This window comes from Lepidochelys olivacea, assembly GCF_965140295.1.
Source record: "Lepidochelys olivacea isolate rLepOli2 genome assembly, chromosome: 6".
In the NCBI taxonomy this organism is placed as follows: Eukaryota; Metazoa; Chordata; order Testudines; family Cheloniidae; genus Lepidochelys; species Lepidochelys olivacea.
Genome location: NC_140416.1, coordinates 21,467,245 through 21,492,545, shown reverse-complemented (window position 1 = coordinate 21,492,545; position 25,301 = coordinate 21,467,245). Strand labels below are relative to the sequence as shown.

At 40.8% G+C, this 25,301-nt stretch overlaps 1 protein-coding gene across 5 annotated transcripts in view; it reads left to right on the top strand.

Annotated features, from left to right (window-relative positions):
- MOB2 (MOB kinase activator 2) overlaps nucleotides 1–25,301 on the top strand; it is a 163,846-nt gene that overhangs the window by 74,307 nt on the left and 64,238 nt on the right. Inside the window, exon 1 of one of the 5 annotated variants that reach the window (XM_084630030.1) lies at nucleotides 14,245–14,380. The exons of the other annotated variants lie outside the window; for them this stretch is intronic. Within the exon in view, the coding sequence (XP_084486156.1) occupies nucleotides 14,343–14,380 (38 nt within the window). The 5' untranslated portion in view covers nucleotides 14,245–14,342. Of the gene's footprint in view, nucleotides 1–14,244; nucleotides 14,381–25,301 lie in introns of those variants that run through there. 5 annotated transcript variants of the gene reach the window in all.

Here is a 25,301-nt window from a genome sequence, read left to right as displayed (position 1 = left end):
CAAACACAAGGCAAAATCCTAATGAAGACAAGACAGTTTGTAGTTTTCACACAAGTTAGCAGGTCCAGGCAAAGACTGGCTCCTCTACAGTCTTTGCCTGGACCTGCTAACTTGTGTGAAAACTACAAACTGTCTTGTCTTCACTAGGATTTTTTCTGTTTGTTGCCATGTCTTACCTAACATGAGGTAAGAGCCTGTGTTTTCCCCTATGAAGACAAGGCCCAAGTGACTTGTCCAAGGTTACACAGTGAGTCAGTGGCAGAGACAGGAATTCCTTTTCCTCTGCCCTTTCTGCTGAACCACAGCTGTTGACTGCCTCAGTTTCCCCACCTGTAAATTGAGAATAATATTTACCTACCTCACAGGGGCACTGTGAAGATTAACTAATGTTTGTACAGTGGTGGTGGTGGTGGGGGGGAAATGTAGAATTCTGTGTTCTAATATTATTTCCTTGTGTGAGGCCTAGACTCTGACTTGGGTGAAACATTCTTTCCTTTCCTTGAAGGCTGGGTGATCTGGGTTATGTTTTTAAATATGTCTGCAAAAACCTCATCTTGCACTGGAAACTTCAGTGCTTGTGAAAATATAACTAATAGCGGCCAAAGCCCGCTTCAGTGACGGGTCTGTTAGTGTAAGTTTCATAAAAAGGCCAGTGTTGCTCATTTGGGTGATTCATGCTGCTGCTTGTCATTGACGCATAATATATCGCTCACTCTGTGCTCACATAAAAGGCTGTTTTGTGTGTGCAGACATAATAATATTGGATAAACTGTAAAACCACCACTGAAATTAAATATTTTATTAGAGATGTCAATTTCATACTCCCATCCTCTGAGATGGGATGCTAAACATGTCTGATATATGGCTTGCATGTGGAAGATAAGTGTATGGTGTTTGGTATCATACTCCGTTATTGCAGTTTGTTCCTTTTAAAAGCAGTTGCCTGTCTATTTTTAGAACTACAGTGAAATAAAGATTAAAACTGCTATTCATGGTGGGTTTTATACAATATAACAGCTTCTGCATGTTTTTAGACATTTTAAAGTTTTTTCTTTGGATAGATAACACAGGAGTATGACTATATGAAAATGCAACCTTATAGTTCTGGCTTCAGTAGCTTTTTGATTGCCTCAAATATCATCATGGTACACTTTTTTTAATTATTTTTTTTGGTCAAGGTGCACAGACGACAATATAGCAAGAACAGAAGAATGCCTTTTTTTGGTGATGGGCCATCCTCTTTCAGAGACAGACTGACGGCCAGCTTGATTCATAGTTAGAATAGTTATACTCCATTTGTAGCTTTATTTATTATGTGAGCTTTGTTTCTTACTCAAACTCTTGCTTTGATTTGTGTATTGGACTATTTAATGATTGTTGTTTAATTTGTTCATTCTTTTCTCTGGGTCCTGGGCTTACTGCTAAATAAACCACAGGCTTTATTTCGCTATCAAAGGGAGGGAATTGCTAGGGCAATGGAAGCATGTTCAGTCTAGGGATTCTGAAGGAAGGTAAATGTATTGTTACAACTGGCTTATCCTTTGGATTTTAAGGTACTGTAACTTCTCTCTGTGTATTTACTTGAAAGAACCAGGGCCTGCCAAGTTTGCATTGTCAATTAGGTGTTTCTATAAAAAGGATTTCATCTTCCATTCAGGATTGGTACAGATGAATGATCATTCTACTTGTTTAGCCAGGCTTATTTTTTGTATCGATTCCTAGTGGGAGCAGTTGGACACTTGCTCTTTGTGATGGATGTGGGTCTGTGATTTATGAATACTGTTTGTTGACCTGGTTATTGAGATGTTTACTGTATTAATATATTGGTTTAGTTTAACAGCAGGCTGTAAGGAAAAAAAAAATGAGCAGGAATGTAAGACCTACTGCTTAGCAAACACTTCATGGGTTTTAAGAGACAGTGGCAGAGCCGTTGGCTTTGAGTCCTCTGGCCTGACCTCCTGAGCCTCCTCGTCTAGTTTTTGACAAGCAGGGTCAAAGCGTGGGAACTGACGCAACCAAAGGCTGAATGTCAAGGTGCTCTCTCAAGAGAAAAGGCAGCCGTTTGGGAGCTGTTTGGAGAAACAAGACGGATGCTGGCACACGCTGGGGAATCTGAAAAAGCTAGACCACTATCGTATTAGTGTAGAGTTTTAGGTAAGTTAGACATGTATAGGCTGTCTTTTTTTTTAAATCCTTTTTCACTAAATGGTTTGTTTCTGCTATTATGATTAAACAATATTTAGTTTTTTTAAGGAGTCTGGCAACTGTACACAACTGGTTAGGAAGAACTGTAACACCTTTGATCTAGTGGCATGAAAAGGAATAGTATGCTAGTGTGCTTAAAAGCTCTAGGAAGTACAATCTTGCAGTCACTTGTCGTCACCCCCCCGTCGCGCCCCCCCCCCACACACACAGTTGCAAGGGTCAATTTCTACAAACTTGATCTCAGATTTTCACATCTGTGTTTATTGAAAAGCTTTAAGGGAAATCACAAATAACACTATAGTCAACTGTCTGTGTTCAGCTAAATGGCTTAAATTTCATGGATATAGTGCCAAGATTTCCTCATGATTGTAAATTCTTTGGGGTCAGGACAGTGTCTTTGTGTTCCAGTCTTGATTGGGACCTCTAAGTGCTTCTCTGTTAAATAGCTCCAAGTTGCTTTAAGAAATCAAATCTCTTATGTGACTCCGGGATAAGAATTATTTTGGTGGCAGAGGCTCAAATGTGATTGACTTCAGTGTTGATCTCAACAAATGGTTAGTGCCTTTGAAAGGGGATAGATCAAAGCACACTACACTAAAAGTTCCCTATAGCAGCAGCGGGATCCACATGGACAGCTGGAGTGGGGCAGGCTAGTGCAAGGCAGTCTTACACCCCATCTTACTGCAGACTAACTGTTCATATGCCTTTCATATAGACAAGCCATCAGTTATGTGGCTGCTCAAGCTTATTACTGAATACCATGTCAAATGGACTGCTGATTTTAGAATAGCTGCCATGGGTGCAGGATCACTGCAGGTGAGAAATGTCCTCTGGAACTATACAGAAATGCTTCAGCAGCTGATTTCACTATATCTATTGCTGCTGTCACCCATCTTTATGTTGGAGACCTTGCATTTTTGTGTTTTTATTCAAGTTTGATTTTATCTTTGAGCAAGAAAAGGAATGAAGTGCTGCTGTGTGGTGGTAAAAAATGAATGTGTCAGATTTTCCTCCAGAAACAGAAACCAATTTTTGTCCTGGGAAGGCATACAAATGTGTTTTTCTTCGATGCACTGAAGACGCTAAACAGATTCTTTTACCTTATTTTATTTTAGTTTTTTGGACTCAGCAATGTCTGTTCTTGCAACTAATGGTGGTGCTTTTTTTTCTTTCTACGTTTTAAGCTGAGAAAATGACTTTGCTATATTAAGTCTTCTTGCAGTTCTTAAAAAGGCTGACGTGATAATGATGCATCCACATATAAGGCTACAGGGTTCTATAATGTGAAAGCAAAGGGAACAGTGGCAAGCAAAGAAACAATCAAAATCTACAATAGTATCCTAAAAAGCAAGGCTCTTAAAATAGCCTACAGAAATTGGGGAATGGGGGAGAAGGAAGGGACAAATAGACATGTGCAAGATTAATTCTTATGTTTAGATAAATGTAGTCAGTACAACATTGTTCTTCTTGTCAGCCAAATATTCGGCCCTGACTATGTTAAGAAACTACTAATGTAGTTAAACCAGTGCAAATGTTAATGTAGTGAATTCAACCCTTTCAGAACCACTGCTGCAAACTTCCTGCAAACTCAGACAGAAAACATTACATCAGTTAAATCTGAACATGTGAACACATATACAAGGGCATAAAATACTTTGGGAGATAAGACTCTTCTGACTTGTAATTCCCTGTGGCTAGGGCCCGGAGTATTGCATGGCTGCAGAACGCTTCCCTTGCTGCAGATTTATGCTCCAGAATAAAAAAAAACAACCTTCTATTCCTTACTGTTCTGAAGAAACAGTTCTGTTCACATGTTCAGATTTAACTGATGTAATGTTTTCTGTCTGAGTTTGCAGGAAGTTTGCAGCAGTGGTTCTGAAAGGGTTGAATTGTCCCCATTCATCTGAGTGGTTATTTGACTCTGAAACTTAAAGATGATTTGAAATGTCCATGTTAACTGTGCCACTGCTGATAAACTTTGCAGAAACACCCTATTAATGTGCTTACTCCCCAATTTCAAACTGTCCACTGAACTGCCAAAAGCCCCAACCATTTGGTCCGCAGGTATCTAGTCCCCCCTTGTAGTTTCTACAAGGCAGTTATACATTTTTCAATACAAAATGCCACTTTCATAAACATAGTGCGGTGTACCATAAAATAAACTGATTACTGTATTAATTGTATTCACTTGTGTTCATTTTTGTATTTAATTTAATTAAACCTCTGTGACATATCGGGGTAGAATTTGGACTACTGTGGGTGGGGGTATCACCCTGCCCTGCAATTGTGAGTGCCTTACAATGCCTTGCTGAAGTAGTTCCCACCTGGGCCTCTCAAAAACAGCCTTCCAGTGTGTAAGCCACACCCTGAATGTCTGTATGTAACTGCAGCTTGCCAGCTATGTCCTGGCTCTCCCAGCCTGGGTTATACTGTAGGGTGACCCCAATGCTCCCCCAGTCCCAGATCTTCCCTCAGAAATGTATGTCCTGTACTGCCCAGCCCTCTCCTGGACTGTACAAATATATATTAAGTCTGTTAATTCCTTTGAGGGAATAATATGCCAGTTTATTACCTTAAATAGTTACCCAGATACTTCAATTTAAACTCACTGGATTAGATAAAACAGTAAAAAAGGTTTAATAACTACAAAGAGAGATTTTAAGTGAGTACAAGTATTGAGGCATACAAGTCAGAAATGGTTACAAGAAAAATAAAGATAAAATACTTACTAGCATCTACTTAAGAAACTATCTCAGTTGCAAAGCAACCTTTCTCATCACATGCTCGAGCAGATTACTGACCAAAACTTTCAGGTCAGGACCCTTTCTCCCAAAGTACAATGGCTGTTTCCTTTTGTCGTCTTAGGTGCCAAGAAAGCAATGGGCAGGAGGACAGAGAGGGTTGCCTTTTGGTGGTTGTCCTCCTTTTTATAGTTTCAGTCCCCCTCTTGAAAATAATTTTTCATCTGAGACCCAGGAAACAAAGAATCTAAGTGGAAGGATATTCTCTGGTGGGTTTTTTTACACCTGTTTGGACTTCCTTTGTTTTCCTTCCTTGCTTGATGACTCTGTTTACTGCTTAAATGCAAATTCAGGCAAACACACATTCCTTACTTTGTTTAGAGCAGACCTGACTTCTGCCTAGCGATGCTGTGGGGTTTGAGACATGTGTTAATAACATCATACAGGGGGAATCTTATAACTTCACATACAGTGTTGCCCCACACATTTTACCAGGACAATACTGACCAGCAAGTTGAGTTTTCAAATGATACCTTACACTTTGTACAAAGTTTACTACAATAGTGTGGAGAGTGTGAATACAGGGGTGTATTCCATCACAATCTCCATTTGTAAATGTATCTGAAACTGGTTCAGAATTCCCAGATTTTTCGCCTGAGTGGTGCAGAACTTAGTTGTAGGTTGACCTTGCCTCTGCTGAACGTGAATTATGCTGACAGTTGATCCTCCTTTCATCTCCCCAAACAAACATTTGGGGCAGAAAGATCTGTGCTCATCAGTTTTGGCATACCTGACTAGGGGGCTGCACATGGGCCACTTTGCTGATCTAGGGGAAGCTTAATTTCTTTTCATCTGTCCAACATAGGTCCAAATATGAAACCTTTACGGTGGGTGTATCTCCTATCTGGTTGGTTTATCCAATACCACTTCAGTGACTCCTTCACTTGGTCTCTTCACGTGTTGGGGTGTGGGAATAAGCAGCTGTGGTTCTGTTGGAGGTCTGAGTCTAGGGCTGTTGTGAATTCCTTCCCATAGGTAGAGGAAGGGAAGAAGTGGAGAATCTCTTCTGGCTGCAGTAGTGCTAATGGGCGGGGGGCTGAGGGTGAAAAGTTTGTCAAGCCAAGAAAAAGTTGAAAGGGCAATGAATTAGAGGCGAGGGTTCCCTCCATTTTAATGTGTATATATTTAAAAAGTGATGTTTTTAATTACTATTAGACTGTAATGTGTAATGTCTACAGGGATTGTTCTGCTAATATTAATGTTATATTGCATTAAGTGTATTATAAAATAAACACATCCATATGCATTGTCTAACTTTGTTTCAGATTTAAGCTTTATTTTGATCAACATTACAGCCTCCTTGTTGACATTTTAAATCTTTCTCTCCCTTTCCCCTCTAATGGGTCTCTACTAGTGTTTAAAAAACAAACACATGCATGCACAAAGACCCCACCCTCTCTCTGGGTTGAGAATCTGCGTACTATTTCTACTGAAAGTTCTAGATTTAATTTTTTTTTAATATCAGTTTCAAACTTTTTTGTTGGAGAAGTACAGTTGGGCAGATTTTACCAACCTAGTAGTGAGAGCGCTTAGCTAAATTAAACATAAAAAAAAATAAAATAAAATAAAAACCAGATCAAGTTATAATGTTGTGTAATCCAAAATTTCCTAGTGTTTTTCCACTGGGTTTATAACCTCCAGGGTTTCCTAAGTGATTGTCTTGGCCTGGCTTTTTTTAGCTGAAGTCTCATTCTCAGAAATCTGTCTCTCACTCTCCCTCTGCAGGTTTCAGAGTAGCAGCTGTTAGTCTGTATTCGCAAAAAGAAAAGGAGGACTTGTGGCACCTTAGAGACTAACAAATTTATTTGAGCATAAGCTTTCGTGAGCTACGGGTTGGAAGACTGTGAATTTCCCTGCAGGAGTTAAGTACCCTGCCTCCAGGCAAAGAAAACCTGCAATTCACAAGATAATCCCCTTTTGTCTCTGCTTGGCCACAAAGCAGAGAGAAACCAAGCTGCTTTCAGTTTCAAAGCTGCTTCTGGACTTCCTAAAAATTCCTTATTAAAATCTGTATTTCTAGTTCAAAAAATCTCAACTGGATCTCAAAATGATTTCAGGTTAATCCCACCACTGTGCCACCATGTCACGGTTCCTCCCCCACTCTGAACTCTAGGGTACAGATGTGGGGACCTGCATGAAAAACCTCCTAAGCTTATCTTTACCAGCTTAGGTCAAAACTTCCCCAAGGTACAAAATATTACACCTTGGACTGGCCGCTACCACCACCAAACTAATACTGGTTACTGGGGAAGAGCTGTTTAGCTCACGAAAGCTTATGCTCAAATAAATTTGTTAGTCTCTAAGGTGCCACAAGTCCTCCTTTTCTTTCTCCCTCTGCAGTTCTTCCAGACTTTCCTCCTCCTGGATAGAATCACTGGCTAAATTTTGCAGCAAAGACTCTTATACCAACTGGGAAAACTTGGGTGGAGCAGTTTGGCAAGTCATACAGTTGCTTCCTGTTGTTGGACTGAAGGGGCAGTGCTTGCTCTAAATTACCTGCTTCCTTCTTTTGCACAAAATTAAAATATAAAAATCAGTCTTCCCGTGTTTTTTTTCTATTTACAGCATTTTATGAACATGCTTCCTTAGTCATAATCTTGGGTGCTGACCTGAATAGGTGTCTTCATGCAGTTAATTTTCAGCTACTTATTACAGATACGTGCATAAGCTCCTGCTAACATGCCCAATTACATCACCAGTGCTTGTGAAGCACAGTAACTTTTTTCACATCTAGCCCAAAAATGTGAAAGATTCTCTTTAGTGTCTTGTGTTAACTCTGTGTAGCCTCTTTTCAGCAGGGTAGAATCTGTGTTCAGGTCCAGCTAGCTGCTTGTTGTGTGCTTTTAGATATAAAGTTGCAAGCAAAGTCAGCCTCGTTCTAAGCAATGTTAAGTATGCTTCAGCTCTGACATTAAATTTTGCCTTACTTAACTCTTCATGACATTCCCTCCAAAAAAGAAGCTGCCTGTGTTCATTCACTCACGAACCTGCCCTCAGTATGCTGCAAAAAGTGTGGGATCGAAGCAGATTTATTTATTTATTTATTTATTTTATTTGGTACGGTTTGGCCCATGTTGAAAATTAGCTCTTTCCTGTGCATGGGCAGATGCCTGTTAAAAATGATTCGGCAAATGATGATAAAAGGCTGTTAAATCTAGTTTTGTTTGAGTTAAGCTCTGAAATGAGATGTTTTTGGGTGGTTTTCTTCTAAATTTATAAAATCGTGGCTTTTATCTCTGGGTTAGTGTGGACCCACCCTTTTCTATTTCCAGGCAGAGCACTCTGTATTATTTCAGTTCCTTTGCTTCATTGGACACTGTCCTTGCTTATTCTGAAGCACTTGCAGTAAGATTTTCAGTGTTGATGGCCTCTTTACCTTCAATCAGGAATGCCCATTGTATTTAGTTTAAAAAGTTCTTCCCTTAAAAGTAGTGTAGATAAATAAGACTCTGAATGCACTCTGTGGCCTATTTTATATTGGACATGTCACGTAATGGCTTTCACAGCCATGATAACCCTCCTGAACCATGGATGCAAAGCTTTATCTTTTATCTTCTATACCAGTCCAGACACCAGATCTACAGGATGATATTTCTTAACTAATCTGTTAAAGAATGCTTAGCTCTGAAAACTGAAGCAGCAACTCTTTCATGTACCAAGAGTGGACTAGCAGAGCCCGTTAATTTTAAGAACTGTTATACTGACCACTGGGGTCTTTTTTGTGGCAGGTACTTTGACCTTGATAGCACTCGGGGACTTCAGCATCAACATGGTTAGCTCTGATTCTGATTGGGCATTTTATATTTAGCTGCTGGTCTCCTATAATAGCTTTCAGATGGAGATATTAAAGAACGCATACCCTTGTGCTTCTGTAATCCCCAGAAGAGCCTGGGGGGAGGGTGTGAAAGAGAAAAGAGCATTGATAGATTTCAGCAGGAGTAGAGTTTTTGGAATCGCCAGCAGCTGGTTGCTGCAATGGAATGCTAAAACTTATTTTTAAAGTAGTGAGCTAGTGAAAACAAAAGGCTCATAAAAATCTGTGGGTAGCTTACTTTAAATGTGCATGCATAGAGAAGTTAAGGAACAGCTAAAAAATGTCCATTTTGGGGTAAACCTTTCTGATCTTTCTCCTAACATCTTACAGTATGGTATTGTACAGTGGTTTTTAATAGTCATCCGAACTAAAGTCACCTCCAACTCCATGTATTGTTACTGCTGGTGCAAATTAGCATGCGCCCAAAACCCTTCAGGCCTCTCGTTATCTCCAACTGGTTGGTTATATGTGCAGTGTTTAGTCAGTTCTCCATCCTCTCCATGTCATTCTTCTCAGTGAGGTGTTTCCTGTTGTCATGACAGCTGGCAGAGGACCAAATCTTTGCTCTGAGCCTGGGCTTAGGACTGCGCATCAGGAGGGACGTCCTAGCTTTCTCTGCCAGGTGGGGCACACAGCAAACTCCGGGTCACCTGGTATAGCAGAGCTTTCATAGCGCTTTTTTTTTTTTTTTTTTTTTTTGGAAAGATTAACTAAATTGCCTCAGTTTCTTCCTTGGCAATTTTGAGGAGAAAAATAGTGAAGTAGAACTAAAAGGGGAAGTGGGGGGGGGAAACCCCTGTAGGCTTTGAGGCAGGTCTGAAGGACATCATTAACTCCCCTTTCCCCTTCAAATGGCTGGCAGACAGCAGGCTGGAGGAAACCAGCTTTCAGCTTGGATGTGGGCAGAGGTCTGTGCCAAGACAATTAAGTGGACCACAGTAAAATTGCCTGCCAGTGAGTGTGGGTGAGGCCTATGCTGAGATGGTAGAGCAGGCCACATGGAAACTCTATTCACCAAATCCTGACAGCAGGCAAAGTTCCCTTGTAGCAATTCAAAGGAAGAAATTCCTGCTCCCAGCTAGCATATAGGTAAGATCCATGTTAAGATTGTGGAGATGGCCACAAAACATCCTCTTCCTGCAAGCTTTTTTTTTTAACTTGCAAGTCCTCAACAATCATGAAAAGTGTCAGCTCCTGTGACTTGTCTGATGCTAGTGAGTCACTTGTCTCCAATGGCTGAAGCTCACTCACAGTCTTTGCCTTCAGTTCCCACTCACCTTGGACTCAGGAGCAGGGGGGGTGGTGTAAAATTATTAACATCCCCTTCCCTGGGAGGAAGACTGACCTATCTTTCCACTTCCCGATTCCAGGGAGATCCCACAGGGAGTCAGAAAGTGGCTACCCTTTTCCTTAGGGAGACCAACAGGATACGTACCTGCAAGGTGTTCTTTCAGTCTCTCCAGTAGTCTCCTACCCCTCCCTCTTTTTCTCTCAGGGGTTTGGACCAAGGACTTGTGAAGGATATTGCTCAGAATCAGCTGTGAAAGGAACAACACATAGTCTTAAAACCTCTCATAAGAGTCTCTCCTCTAAAAAGGAGAAATCTCTAAAACTCTAGCTTTGAGCAAGATACCTCACTCTCAACTAAATTTAATCCTTTAAGCACAAATGAGAGTCTGACTTCATAGACACTTATGTCTTTAGAAAATGAAATGCCAAACCCTGCACGCGCACACACGTGCCAAATCTGAATACAAAAAAACCTTGACAACCTTTTCGTGTTACACAGGGCCCATCAACCGTCATTAAAAGCCTTCAGAAACATGGTTTTGAGTGAACAAGTGAAGGGACTATTACAGTCGTCAAACTCCAGCATCAAAGGTATCACCCCAGATTGTCTTTGTTTCAAAAGATACTTACTGAGATGGTGTCTGATTAGTCAAACATTAGCACACCTCTCTTAAGAGTCTCTCAATCAGCTCCTGGGCTAGGTGGTCCGATGTGTGGATACCTGGCACAATTCTCACTTCGCCTCCAGCCAATAATTGCAGCAAATTGGTATATGAAGATCTTGGCTCAGATCCAGTGTTTGTATTTCTTGGGGCTAGTCTACACTGGCAACACTAAAGCGCTGCCAGGGCAGCACTTTAATGTGGCTTGTGTAGTCATGGCAGAGCGCTGGGAGAGGTCTCCCAGCGCTCTAAGAAAAACCACCTCCACGAGAGGTGTAGCCACCCCTTAGCGAGAAAGTTGTAGTGCTGTAAAGTGCCAGTGTAGACAAGCCTAAATTCATTTTTGATATCAACAGCCCCTGATGTTAGATCCAGAAAAGCTGGTAATCAGAACAGATACCATACCCCGTGTAGGGGGAACATACCTAGACTCGTATATGACTTGGGAGGATGGAGAGATTGAGGTGAAATCTGTACCCCATAGTACTGACCTTTTAATTTTATAACTGCTCCTTTAAATAGATCTAGCTGTTTTAGTATCTGACTGGTTTCATTGTTAGGAAATTTCCTTCAGTGAAATACAACTGAAGAGTAATAAGAAAGTAAGTGCTCCTCTACAAGTGTTTGGAGTGCTAAATGTCAACCTTGGTGCCATGGAGGTACTGGCATACAGCAGCAGTTCTTAGACGATAGCAACCCGCGGACCCACATTTTGATTTAAAATTTTTGGCCGACTCTCAAGTCCTTCTGCTCAACCCCGGGCCCTTCCCCCACTCCACCCCTTCTCCCAAGGCTCCACCCCTGCCCCATCTCTTCCTGCCCCCGCCCCCCGAGCGTGCCCCATCCCCGCTCCTCCTCCTCCCTCCCAGCACCTCCTGCAGCTGTTCTCTGGTGTGCAGGAGATGCTGGGAGGGAGTGGGAGGAGTTGATCAGCAGTGCCTGCGGACCCCCTGGAGTATTCTTGCAGACCCCCAGGGGTCCATGGATCCCAGTTTGAGAAACGCAGGCATACAACATTTAAAAAAGCTACCGTAGCCTCTATTTGTTAGAGTATTCTTTTGCGTACATTTTTTATGATGTTTAGTGCAGTCGAGTGAGATGGAGCTAATTTATTCCGATAAACAGTACAATGGTTATTCTACAAATTTTCATTTGTTTTAAAATGAAAATTAATTCAAATAGATTTGAAGTGTAAAATGTTGTCATCCTCTCTTACCATAGTTCTGTACATACTTTCACCATCACAAGTTGTTATTTAAAACAGCTGACTTGAGTCAGTTAAAACAGGTGGCTGCTGTATAAAGTATGTACATCAGAACAACTTATAGCACAACAGAACACTTGATATGTCAAGGCAGAGGAGGGAATGAGAGAAAGGAAAATAGTATTTGTAAAGTAAAACCGTTAATGCCCCCTATGTATCTCCTCTTCTCCACCATAACTTGCATGTGAATTTTTAATTTAAAGTTTTTGCACTAACATGTATGCAAGAGGAAATTCCTCTTGCAGTGACAAACGCCATTGAGCTGACACTCCTGCTCATTACATAGTCTTGCCCACTCCTCTGTATGTCTACACCGAACTATAAACCCAGGGTTTGAACTCAGGCTCAAGCCTAACCCCTCTTCTGTCTGCACACATATCATGCTAACCCAAGGTCCCAGGAGATAGAGTCCAAGCCTAAGTCAAGCCGGGACCCCAGGCTCCAGCCCTATTGCTTTGCAGTGTAGATGCAGCCCCACTGGACTTGTGCCCTGGGAGTCTGCCAAAAATATTCTATAATCCCGTGGGTTGACTTTGTCCTCTGGACAGTCAAATTTTGTGGACAGTCAAGTTTTTCCGATAGTACACCACGCATGAAGGGCTAGAGCAGCCACATTTTTTGTAGGGCTAGGAAGTCTGGGATATGGGTGGTTGGACTTGGGCCCCCATAATGCTGTGTAGATGCTGGAACCCCAGGTTGGGACCCAGGATTCAAAAATTCCAAATCTGGGGTTACAAATGAATGTGGACACTCAGCCCTAGGTTAACAAACGCAGAGTCTAACTAGAGTTCTTCTAACTCCAGGCTTACATGACAGGGTAGAGGTACCCTTGCACATTTAAGGCATGAGGTTATTGGGTGGAACCACATACCTTATGACTGGTGAGGTTCTCCCCTATGTCTGCATAGACGCATACATTGTCATCTGGTGATTCTCATTAAGTGCATTATGAAATGCAATTTTTGTAATACTGAGAGAGACCAGGGAAGGGTCTTTTACTAGACCAACTTCTGTTAGCAAAAGAGACAAGCTTTTGAGCTCCACAGAACTCTTCGTAATAGTGTCAGTTAAAATAACAATTTGGAAACTGGTCATATAGTTGCTTCTGGAGAAATAGCCGGAAGAGTTTGCTACTGTTACTGGTACAGCAGATAAAAAGTCATGTGTGAGATATATTTTTAATGTTAATGAGTTTGAGAAACCTCTCAAGTGGCAAAACTATTCCAGGTCTCTCCCTAGCGAGAAAAAGATTCCACCTTCCCACATATGTATGCCGTTTTCTAGCTGTAATGAAGAAATTAAAAGGGTTCCAGTCATTCTTACTTCACTATTTAGTACAAAATATTTTCCAAGCTTACAGTATTTGTGGGGAAAGCATGTAACTTTCACCATTTGTGTCATAACATCTTGATCCTTTCACAGGTGGTAAAATAACAAATATCTAGGGAAATTTATTTTCAATTTATTTAACCGACACTATTCCAGGAGTCACACAGGGCAGCTGTATAGTTCATAGCTGTCACAGAAGGGTGGGTTGAATAGGAAGGGAAGCAAAGCAACCTAATCAGAGACACTGTAGATCCTGTGATTTATGCAGGGCAGATTGCCCAGGACTGGGCTGCTGGAAGATAATTTCCTCTGCAGTGTGCAAGTGTGACTTCGGAGCTGCTTGTTTCAAACTAGCCTCCTACAAAAAATAAACCTTTTTAAATATTTTGTAATTATCATGTGTCCCCCTCCGCACAGCTGTCTTCAGCTTAATTTTTTTTTATGACTTTAAAGGAACATGGACACTATTACTCTGGCTTGTTGCTGAATTACCTTGTATTTTTGAGGTTGTGATGAATATTTGAGTAATAAGTCATAGCAAGAGGAAGAGAGACTATTTGAAGCTGTTTTGATTAACTGGAAGAAGAGGAATCCCAACAATAAACTACATTATTCCAAAAGCTTTTTCCCATGAAATTTGTATCTGGTGGGGTACCATACAACGCTTTTTAATCTTCCTATCCAATTGTCAAATTTCTGCTTCTCTTTTGAAAGCGAGGCTTTATGACTTTTCAGGGAAGGGTGAGGTATTTTACACTTCAAGGCTCTTGTTTGCCTGGGCTGACTTCCTCTGCGCTTCCTGCTAATTGGCTCTGTTGGCTATTTCTCATTGTTCCCAATTGATGACTCAGAGAAACAGGAAAGAGATCCCTTGATTAACAAAAGAAAGACCTACCAACAAACAGGTACCTCTGTTCTGTCTAAATAGAGGACAAACCATCATTCTGGATTTTTTCCTAAGATTTCTATCCACAAGCATGAGGCTTAAGAGGAATGGGTCATACACATTGAGCAGGTAAGAAATAGACTGCATACATATTTACTCCTTTGACTCTGCCATTAAATCTGCACAAAAATCGAAACCTTTTTTTCTTGTGATAGGACATGTAAAACTGCAACAAAAATCTGTGTTTTGTCTTAAAACAAAACGAAACAAAAAAAACCCCAAAGGTAGATGTCCAAATATATAACATGCAGCTTAGTTAAATTTTTATTTAGCATTTTTAGTCAGCTTTGTTTTAAGGTGTGTACATCTAGACGAGGGGTGGGGCAGTGGCTCTGAGGGTTGAAGGAAGCTGCTCAGTTAAAGGTACAAAGCTTTAGGAAGTCTCTCTTTGGGGGAAGGATGAAGTTTAATTTTTTGTCTTTGTTTAGTTATGAGATTAAATTTAGTTTTTAAACTAAATTTCAAGTTGACTATGTTCCCTTTAGAGGGAGCATCATTATTTGAAAAGTTTAATCTTTGTTTTGTAGCAAATAAGTGCTGTTTGCTAACAAGCAAAGTTAGAGCTTCAGATACTTCAAACTGCTCAAGTCACCCTGTCAAATGTGTTTAAAATTTTTTCTCTGTTTCAAACAAACAAAAAAAATCTCTCCCCCCTGTTGCTGGTTGCTGTGTGAAAGACTCACAAAAACAAGGGCTATTTGAGAGAGAAGGTGAGTGAGGTAAAATCTTTTATTGGACCAGCTTCTGTTGGTGAGAGAGACAAGCTTTCTGGCTACACAGAGCTCTTCAGGTCTGGGAAATAACACCATGTAAAGGAAACAGAGCTTTGAAGAAAATATTATTTTCGTGTTCAGCTAACACTTCTAGTGTGTTAGCAGAAAGATTTGCTCCGGATCGTTGCACACTTCAGTTTGGAAGGCCATGTTCTATTTGTCAGGTGCATTGACAGACCTGTGGTTTAGGCTGCTTTGGAAGGCAAACTGTAAAGGTCTGCATGCTGGAATGTGATATGGTAAATGAGGGCTGTTAGCCTCAATCTTTTTTTTTTTAAAAGCCATTTTTCTGCTATGTCAAATGACTGCGAACAGCAGGCAGTACCTAGTACACTGAGGTATCTATTTTCAACTCTGTGCACAGAATGTTGCATGTTTTGTAACTACAAGGGGAACTTGTACAGCCAGATGATGTATCCAAACGTATTCAGAATGTTCAAAGAACCCCCACAATCTGCAGTTCCATCACCCCACTCACAATATCCTGAATGCCTGGAGTACCCAGGATGGTGTAAAACTGATTGAATAAAAGGTCGGTATGGTTGTCAAGTATAACTGATATAATGTGAATTAACTTTTGATGTAAAGTCAGTTGATTTCTTTGAATCTAAACATTGAAATAGATACTTAATTTTTGTAATGAATAGCTGTTAAAACTAAATAAAATGCTGTGTATATCATTTACTGGGGGGAGGGGAAGGGGGCTCGAATTTTGTTGAAACGTTAACCTTAAAACAAAAATACAGTTTGGTTGCAGTTTCCTGTATATACTGTACCTCTAAATGTTTTGAACAGATTATATTTTTAAAACAAAATTAGCCTAACTTGCAACAGTTTCTGAATTTAGTGAGCAGATACTGACTTCTGTGGAGTTTAGTGTAAAGATTTGACCTGTATGCTAAGTCACATACATTCTGTTTTAATCAGAAATACCCACAAATCTTTCCATTATGACTATAAACTTCAAAAGTGCATCAGATTTCTCTTAAATAGAACATTCCAAAGGGGAGAATAGCTGTTTTCTTCATCTCTAACTTCATTACTGTCTGATGCAAATAAATGTCTGGGGATATGCCAACTTGTTCGTTAGAGGTAAATAATAGACTGCATTAAACTCTGCTACAGCTGCTCAGGATGCAATTGTGATATGATTGGTTAATCAAGTTCCAGATCTTCTTATTTGGTGCTAAGAAGGTAAACAGATAATTATTCAACCCGTTTCTGTCTTCAGCAAGTCACGAGGCAGAATTTTTCTCATGTACAATGTGTAGTAATTCTTTTCACTTTGGCTTTCTTTTAATTTTTTTATGCATGAATAAGTTGATGAGTGTTGGTACAGCAGTTCTTAATGTTAAAGTTCTAATCAACAAACATCCAAAGACCTCTATAAATACTACATCATAACCCTATTCCCTCTTCTCCAACAGCTAAACTAGAATTTCCATGCCTTGATGATACATGTTTAGTTAATGACAGATTTCAGAGTAACAGCCGTGTTAGTCTGTATTCGCAAAAAGAAAAGGAGTACTTGTGGCACCTTAGAGACTAACCAATTTATTTGAGCATGAGCTTTCGTGAGCTACAGCTCACTTCATCGGATCTGCTGCAGTTTCCACGGTATGCATCCGATGAAGTGAGCTGTAGCTCACGAAAGCTCACGCTCAAATAAATTGGTTAGTCTCTAAGGTGCCACAAGTACTCCTTTTCTTTTTATGTTTAGTTAATGTTGTCTCTGAATTGGTCTACGGCATGAGCAGTGGAGATTTGATTTTAGGAGGGGACACTGCATTAAGTGACATGTCATTGTATTGTTGCGTGAGCTTGTATAATTCTGGAAATCTAGGCACTACTGGCTGACCTTGGTATCTTTTTGTGCTGAAACTTCAAACCCAGGTTTGAATCAACTTGGGAACTTGTCTCATGCTATGGATGGTCAGGGGCTGGCTCAACTCAACCGGCTAACACTAGTTAAAATACAACTTGTCCCATCTTTTCTATCCTTCACTGCCTCTTATTAGAGGTGAAAGATTTTTAATACCTCTTTAGAAATTTCATACAAACCATCCTAAGCTGTCTAAAACCATGAAGGTGTAGTAAAAGAGAGGCCTGGTCTACAATACAGATGTTACAGCAGCAAAAGGGGTTTTTCTATTGCTGTAGTTAATCTACCCCCTCAGGACGCAGTAGCTAGGTTGATGGAAGAATTATTTGGTTGAAGTGCCTGGAATAAGACCTTTGAATGCTATTAAATATAATATACTTAAATGATAGCTCCTGCTCCCTCCAGACTTCTCACATATCCTGCTGCACTTTGTCATTAATTGTGGGCAGAACCATAGCTGTGAACTGGAATCTCTCCTAAGTAGACATAAGCTTGCTTATAAATACATGGCTCTAGGGTTTTCACTGAACTGGTATTACAGGAGTGTTGTGGACCTGTGTGTGTATGTGGTGTGTATTTGTAAAAAGTAAAATTGGGTTGTGGGCAACAGGAGGGCAGGTCTTTTATGTAGGCAATGAAGTCTAGTTCAGTGAATTTGTCAAAGGATCCTTCCCGAGGATGCTTGCCTTAATTCTGCCAAGAATGAAGCAGAGCCTTACAGCTGCCAGCATCATCTTGGCACTTCTGTGAAGTCAGCTTTACTGCTGAAATGCTGGTTTGCAATATGTTGCCCATATTTCTTTGCATTGCATATTTTCCTTTTACAAATTGTGTACTTTTGCGGTCATCCGAACTCTGCTTTTTTATTTGCTTAGTGTTGTACTTATTGGCAATGAAAAATGCACCAGTGCATTAACTTATTCTGTTCGCAGGTGCTGTGTTTTTCAGTATTTCTTTTCCCTGATACCCTCTCCATGCTAGTCAGCACCTTTCTTCTTGCACAAGAGGCCTGGGAAATCTCTAGCTTTATTTATTCTGCCTCTCCTTCCTCATGTGTATTGTAAGTCCTCCTGCTTGTTTAATTATAGCAGGATATACGACCAGGCATGGATGCTGGGGAAAATAGACTCCCGACCCACCTAGAGTGAATGTATACTCTGAAAATAATGGTGTGTTGGGCTTGCTTACTCATTGGTTTCCTTAAATCAGTAAGGGCTGGTCTATTCTGTTGTTTTTTATTTTTTTTTATACCACTATTTATAAAGGTGCCAGTATAACTGTCCACGCTATGGGGTAGTACCGTTTTAACTAGTCAACTCTTGAAAGATTTTACTGATATAGCTCTACAATACTGTGCTAGCAAAGAGCTTCCAGTGGTGTGGACACAGTTTATACTAACAAAACCGTGCTTTTGCTGGCATTGCATATTCCAGGCATCCCTTCCCTCTCCAGCCAACCCCCCACCCCCCGCTAAGCACAAAAAGCTGTATCATCAAAAACACAGTTTTGCTGGCTTAAGCTATGTCTATGCTAGGGGCTTTTGCTGGCACAGCTGTGTTTGTCTGCCTCATCACATCCCTAACCAGCATAGCTATTTGGAGAAAAGTTTGCAATGTAGATGTGGGCTACGTCAGTTTCTAAACCAACGTGGTTACAGAGGTGCAAAGCCTGTGCAGAGTCTTAAGGCTGGTCTGAACAGTGCACTCTGCAATTCATGCGTGGTGGTCATCCCAAACTCATGGCAATGAAAATCTTGCAGCACATCATATGGTCTATACTTTAAGGCAGACATCGCTGGTACAGGGTGAAGATTTTAGATAGGCTATTTCCCAGAAATGAAAAAAATATCACAGAAGGGAACTTTCCATTGTTTTTCTGTAGTGAGTGTGCAAGAGCTTGTGGGCTTTCTCGGTCTCCTCTTGGTCTGTTATAGGACCGCTTAGTCTGTTATAGAACTTCTAATCTGTCTTGTGTAATTGGAGCATTGCACTAAAAGGGTCTTATTTAATTTAATTTAGTTATGACAGTTTTATTTTCAGTAGGTCCCAGATTTTACTTCTTGCTACTAAGTTAATGCTGGTTGGTATGTATTACGAGCCCCTGGTAAGAGGAAAAGGAATGCTGGGTGATGCTGCATTGAGGGGGCAGGCAGGATGAAGCCTTGAAAATGCAGTGTTTGTGGTTAACCGGTCAATTAGCTCCTCAGTTGCTGATTAACCTTCATTTTACGCTCTTGAAAAATCTTTGTTCAGCCTGCTGTGTCAGGTGGCTTTGTTGTAAATTCAAACAGCTGAGACACCAGAGTTACTTTATTTTCTCTCTCCAGCACTATATTTGACAAGACCACTTTGATTTCTCTTGTGCCTGGAAATGCTTGCTTGTGCCTTTCAATACAGCGTGTGGTCGGAGGTCTCTGATCATTGGTGGCTGCTTTCAGAAGAAGTGTGTGTAAGGCAGCTTCAGTCACAAGCAGCTAAGCAGAGTCACTGCTTTGTTTATGTATGTTTCCATTGTATGGTATGCAGCCAAGTTGTCACTTCTCTACCTGTCTTGTTGAGTTTTCTGCTTGGTTTAAACTTTTTTTCCCCTGCAGTGCGTGTTTAACAATCCAGAAATCGAGTGGCTCATCACAAGAATGAGTGCAGTGAGAGCCTGTTGATATTCATATGGAAATGACCTTCTGTGCTGCGATGCCCTGTTTCCAACTGAGTTGGCCCAACAGCCTAGTAGTATGGCTTTTGCTTTTATAGGGCTTGTTTCTTCCCAGTCTCCCTTGCTCACTAACAGTTGGAAAGGGCTAAGAGTTGAGCTTGCGTAATCAAGAGCCTTTAAAAAAAGAAAAGGAGGACTTGTGGCACCTTAGAGACTAACAAATTTATTTGAGCATAAGCTTTCGTGAGCTACAGCTCACTTCATTGGAGCCTTTAGTTACAAATCAGAACCTTAAAGAGGCAATGCACTGCTTTTTGGGGTCGGGGCAAAGAAGAGGGAACGGTTAAGAGTAACTTGTGATTAACTGACTCCTTCTGCTGATGTAAACATTTTGTTGGCTCCCAAAATTAATCTCTTCTAGACCTTGTGCAGAAGGTCAGAACTGGGGGCAACAATGAATGTGGCTACCATAGATGTTTCGCTATATTAGGAAACATTTTTTTGAAGACTTTTAAAGGAAGTGGTTTTAATGGCAAAAAGACATAAGCTAAGGTGAAATGCCAGCACTGCTCACTGAGTGTTGAGTGACTCAGGCTGAAGGGAACCTTGTTTGTTTCCTGGTCAACAATGGCCATTTGTGCCCATTTCATACTTATTAATGGGCCGGAGTTAGCAGAGGTTTGGGGAGGTGCTTTTCCATTTTCAGTACAGTAGCGAATTGTGACCTCAACTCATTATAGTCCAATTACAAATGAATGGTGTGGGTTGTACATAATGCTGTACTGAAATGCTGGCACTAAAATGCTTTTTTAACTAAGCAATTTTAGATCCAGGGTTAAGCGTGTTTAAGTAGAATCAGGCAGTTTTGCATATCGATCCAAATCTATGCAGTTTGAAGAAACTCTGATTGCAGAGTAGAGCTCAGTGAGATCTGCCTAAATGATCCTAGCATCATTTTTCCCAGCACAGTGAAGCTTCCTTTTCCAAAAAATTGGAATTTTTCCTGTATCACACTCTTTCCTTGCCTCCCAGTTAGGTGAAAAGAGCCAAGTTGTTGCAGAGTATTCAGTGTGTGAACATGTGCACAAAGTTTGAAAGGGATTTTGAGTTGGAGAGGTATGTGTGTTTGCTTAAGGAAAGAGAAGTGTGCACCAGGTCACAGCAAGACAATAGGAAACGTTAACATGGAGAGGAGATTTATGGTTTGAAAGAATAGTATCTTCTGTGCTAAAGTGAGTTCTGAAATCCAGCAACTGATTTTCCACCACCACCACACACTCACACTGCCATTATGTATCCTGGTGCTGCCCCATGACCAGAGCTGTCCCTAGGGGAGTGTAGGGCCTGGGGCAGAAGTGATGAATCCATCATACCAGTCCACGGGATCCCCCAAAGCATGGGGCCTGGAGCGGTCGCCCCGATTCGCCATACCCAAGGGCTGACTCTACCCATGACCATTATAAAATGTACTTCATAGGCTGTAGACTGTGTGTGTATGGTTGACAACCACCTGAGATTCTTTAAACCTATCATGATTAAGTCTACGATTTTGTCACAGAGGTCACAGAATCCATGTTTCTTCCAGAGACCTCCATGACTTCATCCCGTGGGTGGTGGGGGGCCCTGAGCAGCTCCCAGCTGCCGTGGAGGGATCCCACAGCTCTGATTCCCCATAGGCTTCTGTGAATTTTTCTTTGTTGCCCATGACCTGTCCATAACTTTTACTAAAAATATCTGTGACAAAATCTTAGGCTTAAATTCATGATCTATCTCAGGTGGATGAAACTGTTTTCTGGATGCTTGTTTACTTTCCAGTGTACATGATTTTGTGATGTTGGAGTAACCAAAGACCACAAATCGGGACAGACACCTGGACTTGCTTACTCAAGCCAAATTTATTTAGCTGTTGGCTAAAAACATTGGATGTGTATTTATAAACTTGGGTATAGCCCACATTGGCTCTGGCCTGATTGAATAGCATCTTAACACTTCACAAAATTGAATTGGCTGAAGTAAGTCCCTCCAGATAAGGGCTAGAAGCTACCACTTACCTCATAATCATAAGTGTTGCTAGATATGATTATTATTGACTGGGTTGTAACAAAAGGAGTCTTCAGGGGCCATAAGGGTATCTGAAGCCAGGAGTAAGGCCTTCAGAATGAGGTAAGGGAGCCTGTAGCTGGCAGTGGAAAGAGGTGTGGGGCCATCTGAAGCTGCCTAAAGAGAGCCAGCAAGGGCAAGGGGTTTTGCAGATGGCACAAAGATGGGAAAGCTGGTACGAAGATGGTGACAGAGAGAGCTATTGGGGATGGAATTCTAGATTAGGAAACTGACCACCTAAATCATGAACAAAGTGCACTCTGATTTGGGATTGCGGTGGGATGACTGCCGACAGTCATGTTACTGAAGGGTTGTTTCTTGTTCATGGTTTGGAATGTTTCCACAGTGTACTGGCATTGCTTGTTTACTTGAGAAATGGGCAGCTACCATAACTCAGAAGTGGATAACATCCCCTTTCAATATGTGACATATAAACTTCAAGCCCCTAAGTATGAGATTTCACTAGGACTTGCTCTGCAAATTGTAGTGTGGTATTAACAAAACTGTTTGATAAAGTGGATTTGAAACTGGCCCTTCTTCATGGTGACTTGAACTGTGTTTTTTTAATGATCAAATAGTCTTTGATACCCTTTTGATCAGCCAATTATTCAGATCAGCAGAGCATGTAATATAGACTTATACTGTAACATAGGTCAGGAATGGTAATCCTTTAGTGCTAGACTTTGTTTAAAACAAATTAAAGATTTTTGTCTGTTAAATGGAAAACTTACTTGTGTTAAAGGCAAACTGTACAGTCTGTTAAAAAATGAAAGAATTAGGACACAAGATGGAAAGATGCTCATCTTTATCTTTAGTAGACCTCTTAATCTTGTTGGGCTTTAGTCACTCTGCCCCAGCTTTCACTCCCATCCTTCGGGAATATTATAAATCAGTGATCATATTTTACGTAGATTATTCTTTCTAATATATTAACTGTACACAACCTACCAATAACTCTAACGTAGACTTAATTTAAAAAGGTTCCAGAAACAGAAATTGGGTTCACAGCCGCAGCTCATGGTATCCCAGGAATTCTCAAGTCTGTGTTAATGTGTTCTGTCCCTTTTATCATTTTTTTTCCCCCTAGCAAGTACATGTTGTACCTGGAAATCTTTCAGTGTTCTTTTGTATGTAAACAATGCAATGGTGCATCGTCTAGAAAGCAGTCATCTATATTTTAATGCCAAATCTAAACCAATTAAAATGCTCTGATGAGGGCTGGGGTTTTATTTTCAAATAGGTACTTACCATTTCAAGCTTGGTTCAGGATAGGGTAATGGAGATAAATTATCACTAAATTCCAGCCTAGACATTTCCAGTTGTTGACTTCACACCACCTCTAGTAACCTGCACAGTGGAGAGCATTGTGGGGAGAAGGGAAAAGGCTTATAGCCAGGGTAATGCATATGCAAAGGTGGAAGAGTGCCCATTAAAACTGAGTATTTAATTTACCTGTTGGTGTACACCAGAATGACCAAAGTCCTAAATTATAATTATCTAAGGAAAGTAGAGGCAACAAATTAACCCTACTAAGATTCCTGCCTTCTCTCCGATGCCAGTGATCATGAATACCAAATGTAATCACTTGATATGTAAACACTGAACAGACCAAGGACAGTTTCTTTACTTCTCTTCAGATGATATACTAAGACTTTAACTTTTTAACTTGTTCAGTAGTTTTTCAGTGAATTCAGGTGTTTAACTGAAACAATATAACAACTCACTTCCCCTCTACTCACACTGGATCCCATGTTGTACAGTTAACTGGGGTATAAGTTGCAGCATCTTTGCCTCCCTGCTATATTAAAAGATAGAGCTTTGTTGTAATCTGTCTATCAAGGCTCTTCTACTAAAGCCACGAAAGGAAAATACAGATGCAAGTCTATTAATGATTTCTCTTCTGCTTCTCAGCCATCCTCTCTCTTGCCACAGTGCAGGATGTAATATCAGTAATTTCACATTGCCTCTAGCTCAGCTAAAACAAAGATGTGCTTTTCTTCGTTTTCCCCTGGGGGAGCACAGCAGAAGGGCTGGAAAGAGGCTGATGAACAGGTGATACCAATACTAGTCATGTCTTAGGTGGTCCCCAGCAGTTTAAGATTTCCATTGCACTGAATTCTGACTCCTTTTCATAGGTGCATGAATGTTTTATTGCTTTGGAGTCGGTTGTATTTCTTAGTCCTGGGTGACGGGTCAGTTAATTCTCATTTAGTACTTTCACAACCCTGCACCTCTCTCGAGATACTATGATGCTTTGGGGCTTCTTCAGACCAGTAGGGTTCCTGTCACCGCTTGCCTGTAACCCTGTTGCTTCTGTGCTTTTGGCTCTGACACTAGCAACGTGCTTGATGCACAATGGCCTCACCATGGCTTCCACCTGCCTGACTAATCCTTGCAACCCTTCCAGTCCTGAATTTTCCCCAAATCATCTTCCTTGCAGTGTCCTGCCCCTCTTGTTGGATACTCAGAGAAGTTGTTCACTGCCTCCAAAGAGACAGAGCACACACCAGCCTTTTAGTTTAGCTGAGGACCTCACCCTTCAGTTTAATACACGGCACTGAGAGGGTTTTATAATTGGACAAGAATAAGTTCATTACCAAAGAACAGATATTTAAGTGGTAATAAGTAAAAACAGAAGACACAGATAAAATTACAAGTAAAAGAAAACCAAACATGCTTTCTGGTGGCTAAAACTTAAATTTCAGTAAGTTACAATCTGTGTCGAAGCAGGTTTCTCACCTGTAGTCAGTTCCAGATTCTCTTGGTTTTTGGGCCAAGAGAATCTACTTTTCATGAGCTCAAAGGTCACTGCTCCCTCTTTTTTCTCCAGGAGATGGAAGCCAAAATGGCTTTCTATTTCTGTTTATATTTCCCAAAGTGTACGGTGTCTGTTTTTAAGAGCCAGGAAGGCTTCTTGGGGATGCAGGCTCTGTTACCCAATCATGATCATTTAGTGGTTTTCCTCCCGCCCACTTAACTCCATTGCTTTGTTTACTTTCTATGTAGATGTACTTGTCCTCTGAGGTATTTCCTGGCTCAGTTTTGATTGGAGACACAGAAAAACAGGCAAAGTATTCCTTTGTCTAGGACAGATTGGGCTTCTGCACTGCTTGCAAAACAACTTTTAAGAACATATTTCCAGCACACATCTATAATTCTTTATATACTGCCCATGCATACATCACACAGTATTATTAATGACCAGCGTGTTACCAGTCTGCATGTGATGATTTTCATGACACCTTTTAGATACAGATTATTACAACGGTGTGTTGGGGCAATGAGTGTGTCAGGCCTGATGTGTTGTGGTATGGTGTGCCTCCTCAATGCCAACTGGCAGAGGGCACATCTGCTAACTCTTCCTTGTTTAAATAAGAGCTAACACTACTTTAAAAATATTACTCCTCGTTATGATAACTAGGATTATTAGTATTTGCTTTTGAATGTAGGACAGTTGTGGAAGTTCATATCTCTTCCTTCCCATCTGGACCCATTTTCAATTGTTGAAAACTTTGCAAGACTGGAACAGGTATACTAGCTTTTAGTAACCCTTTGGACTGTTGATGATATTTAAAATGTCCTG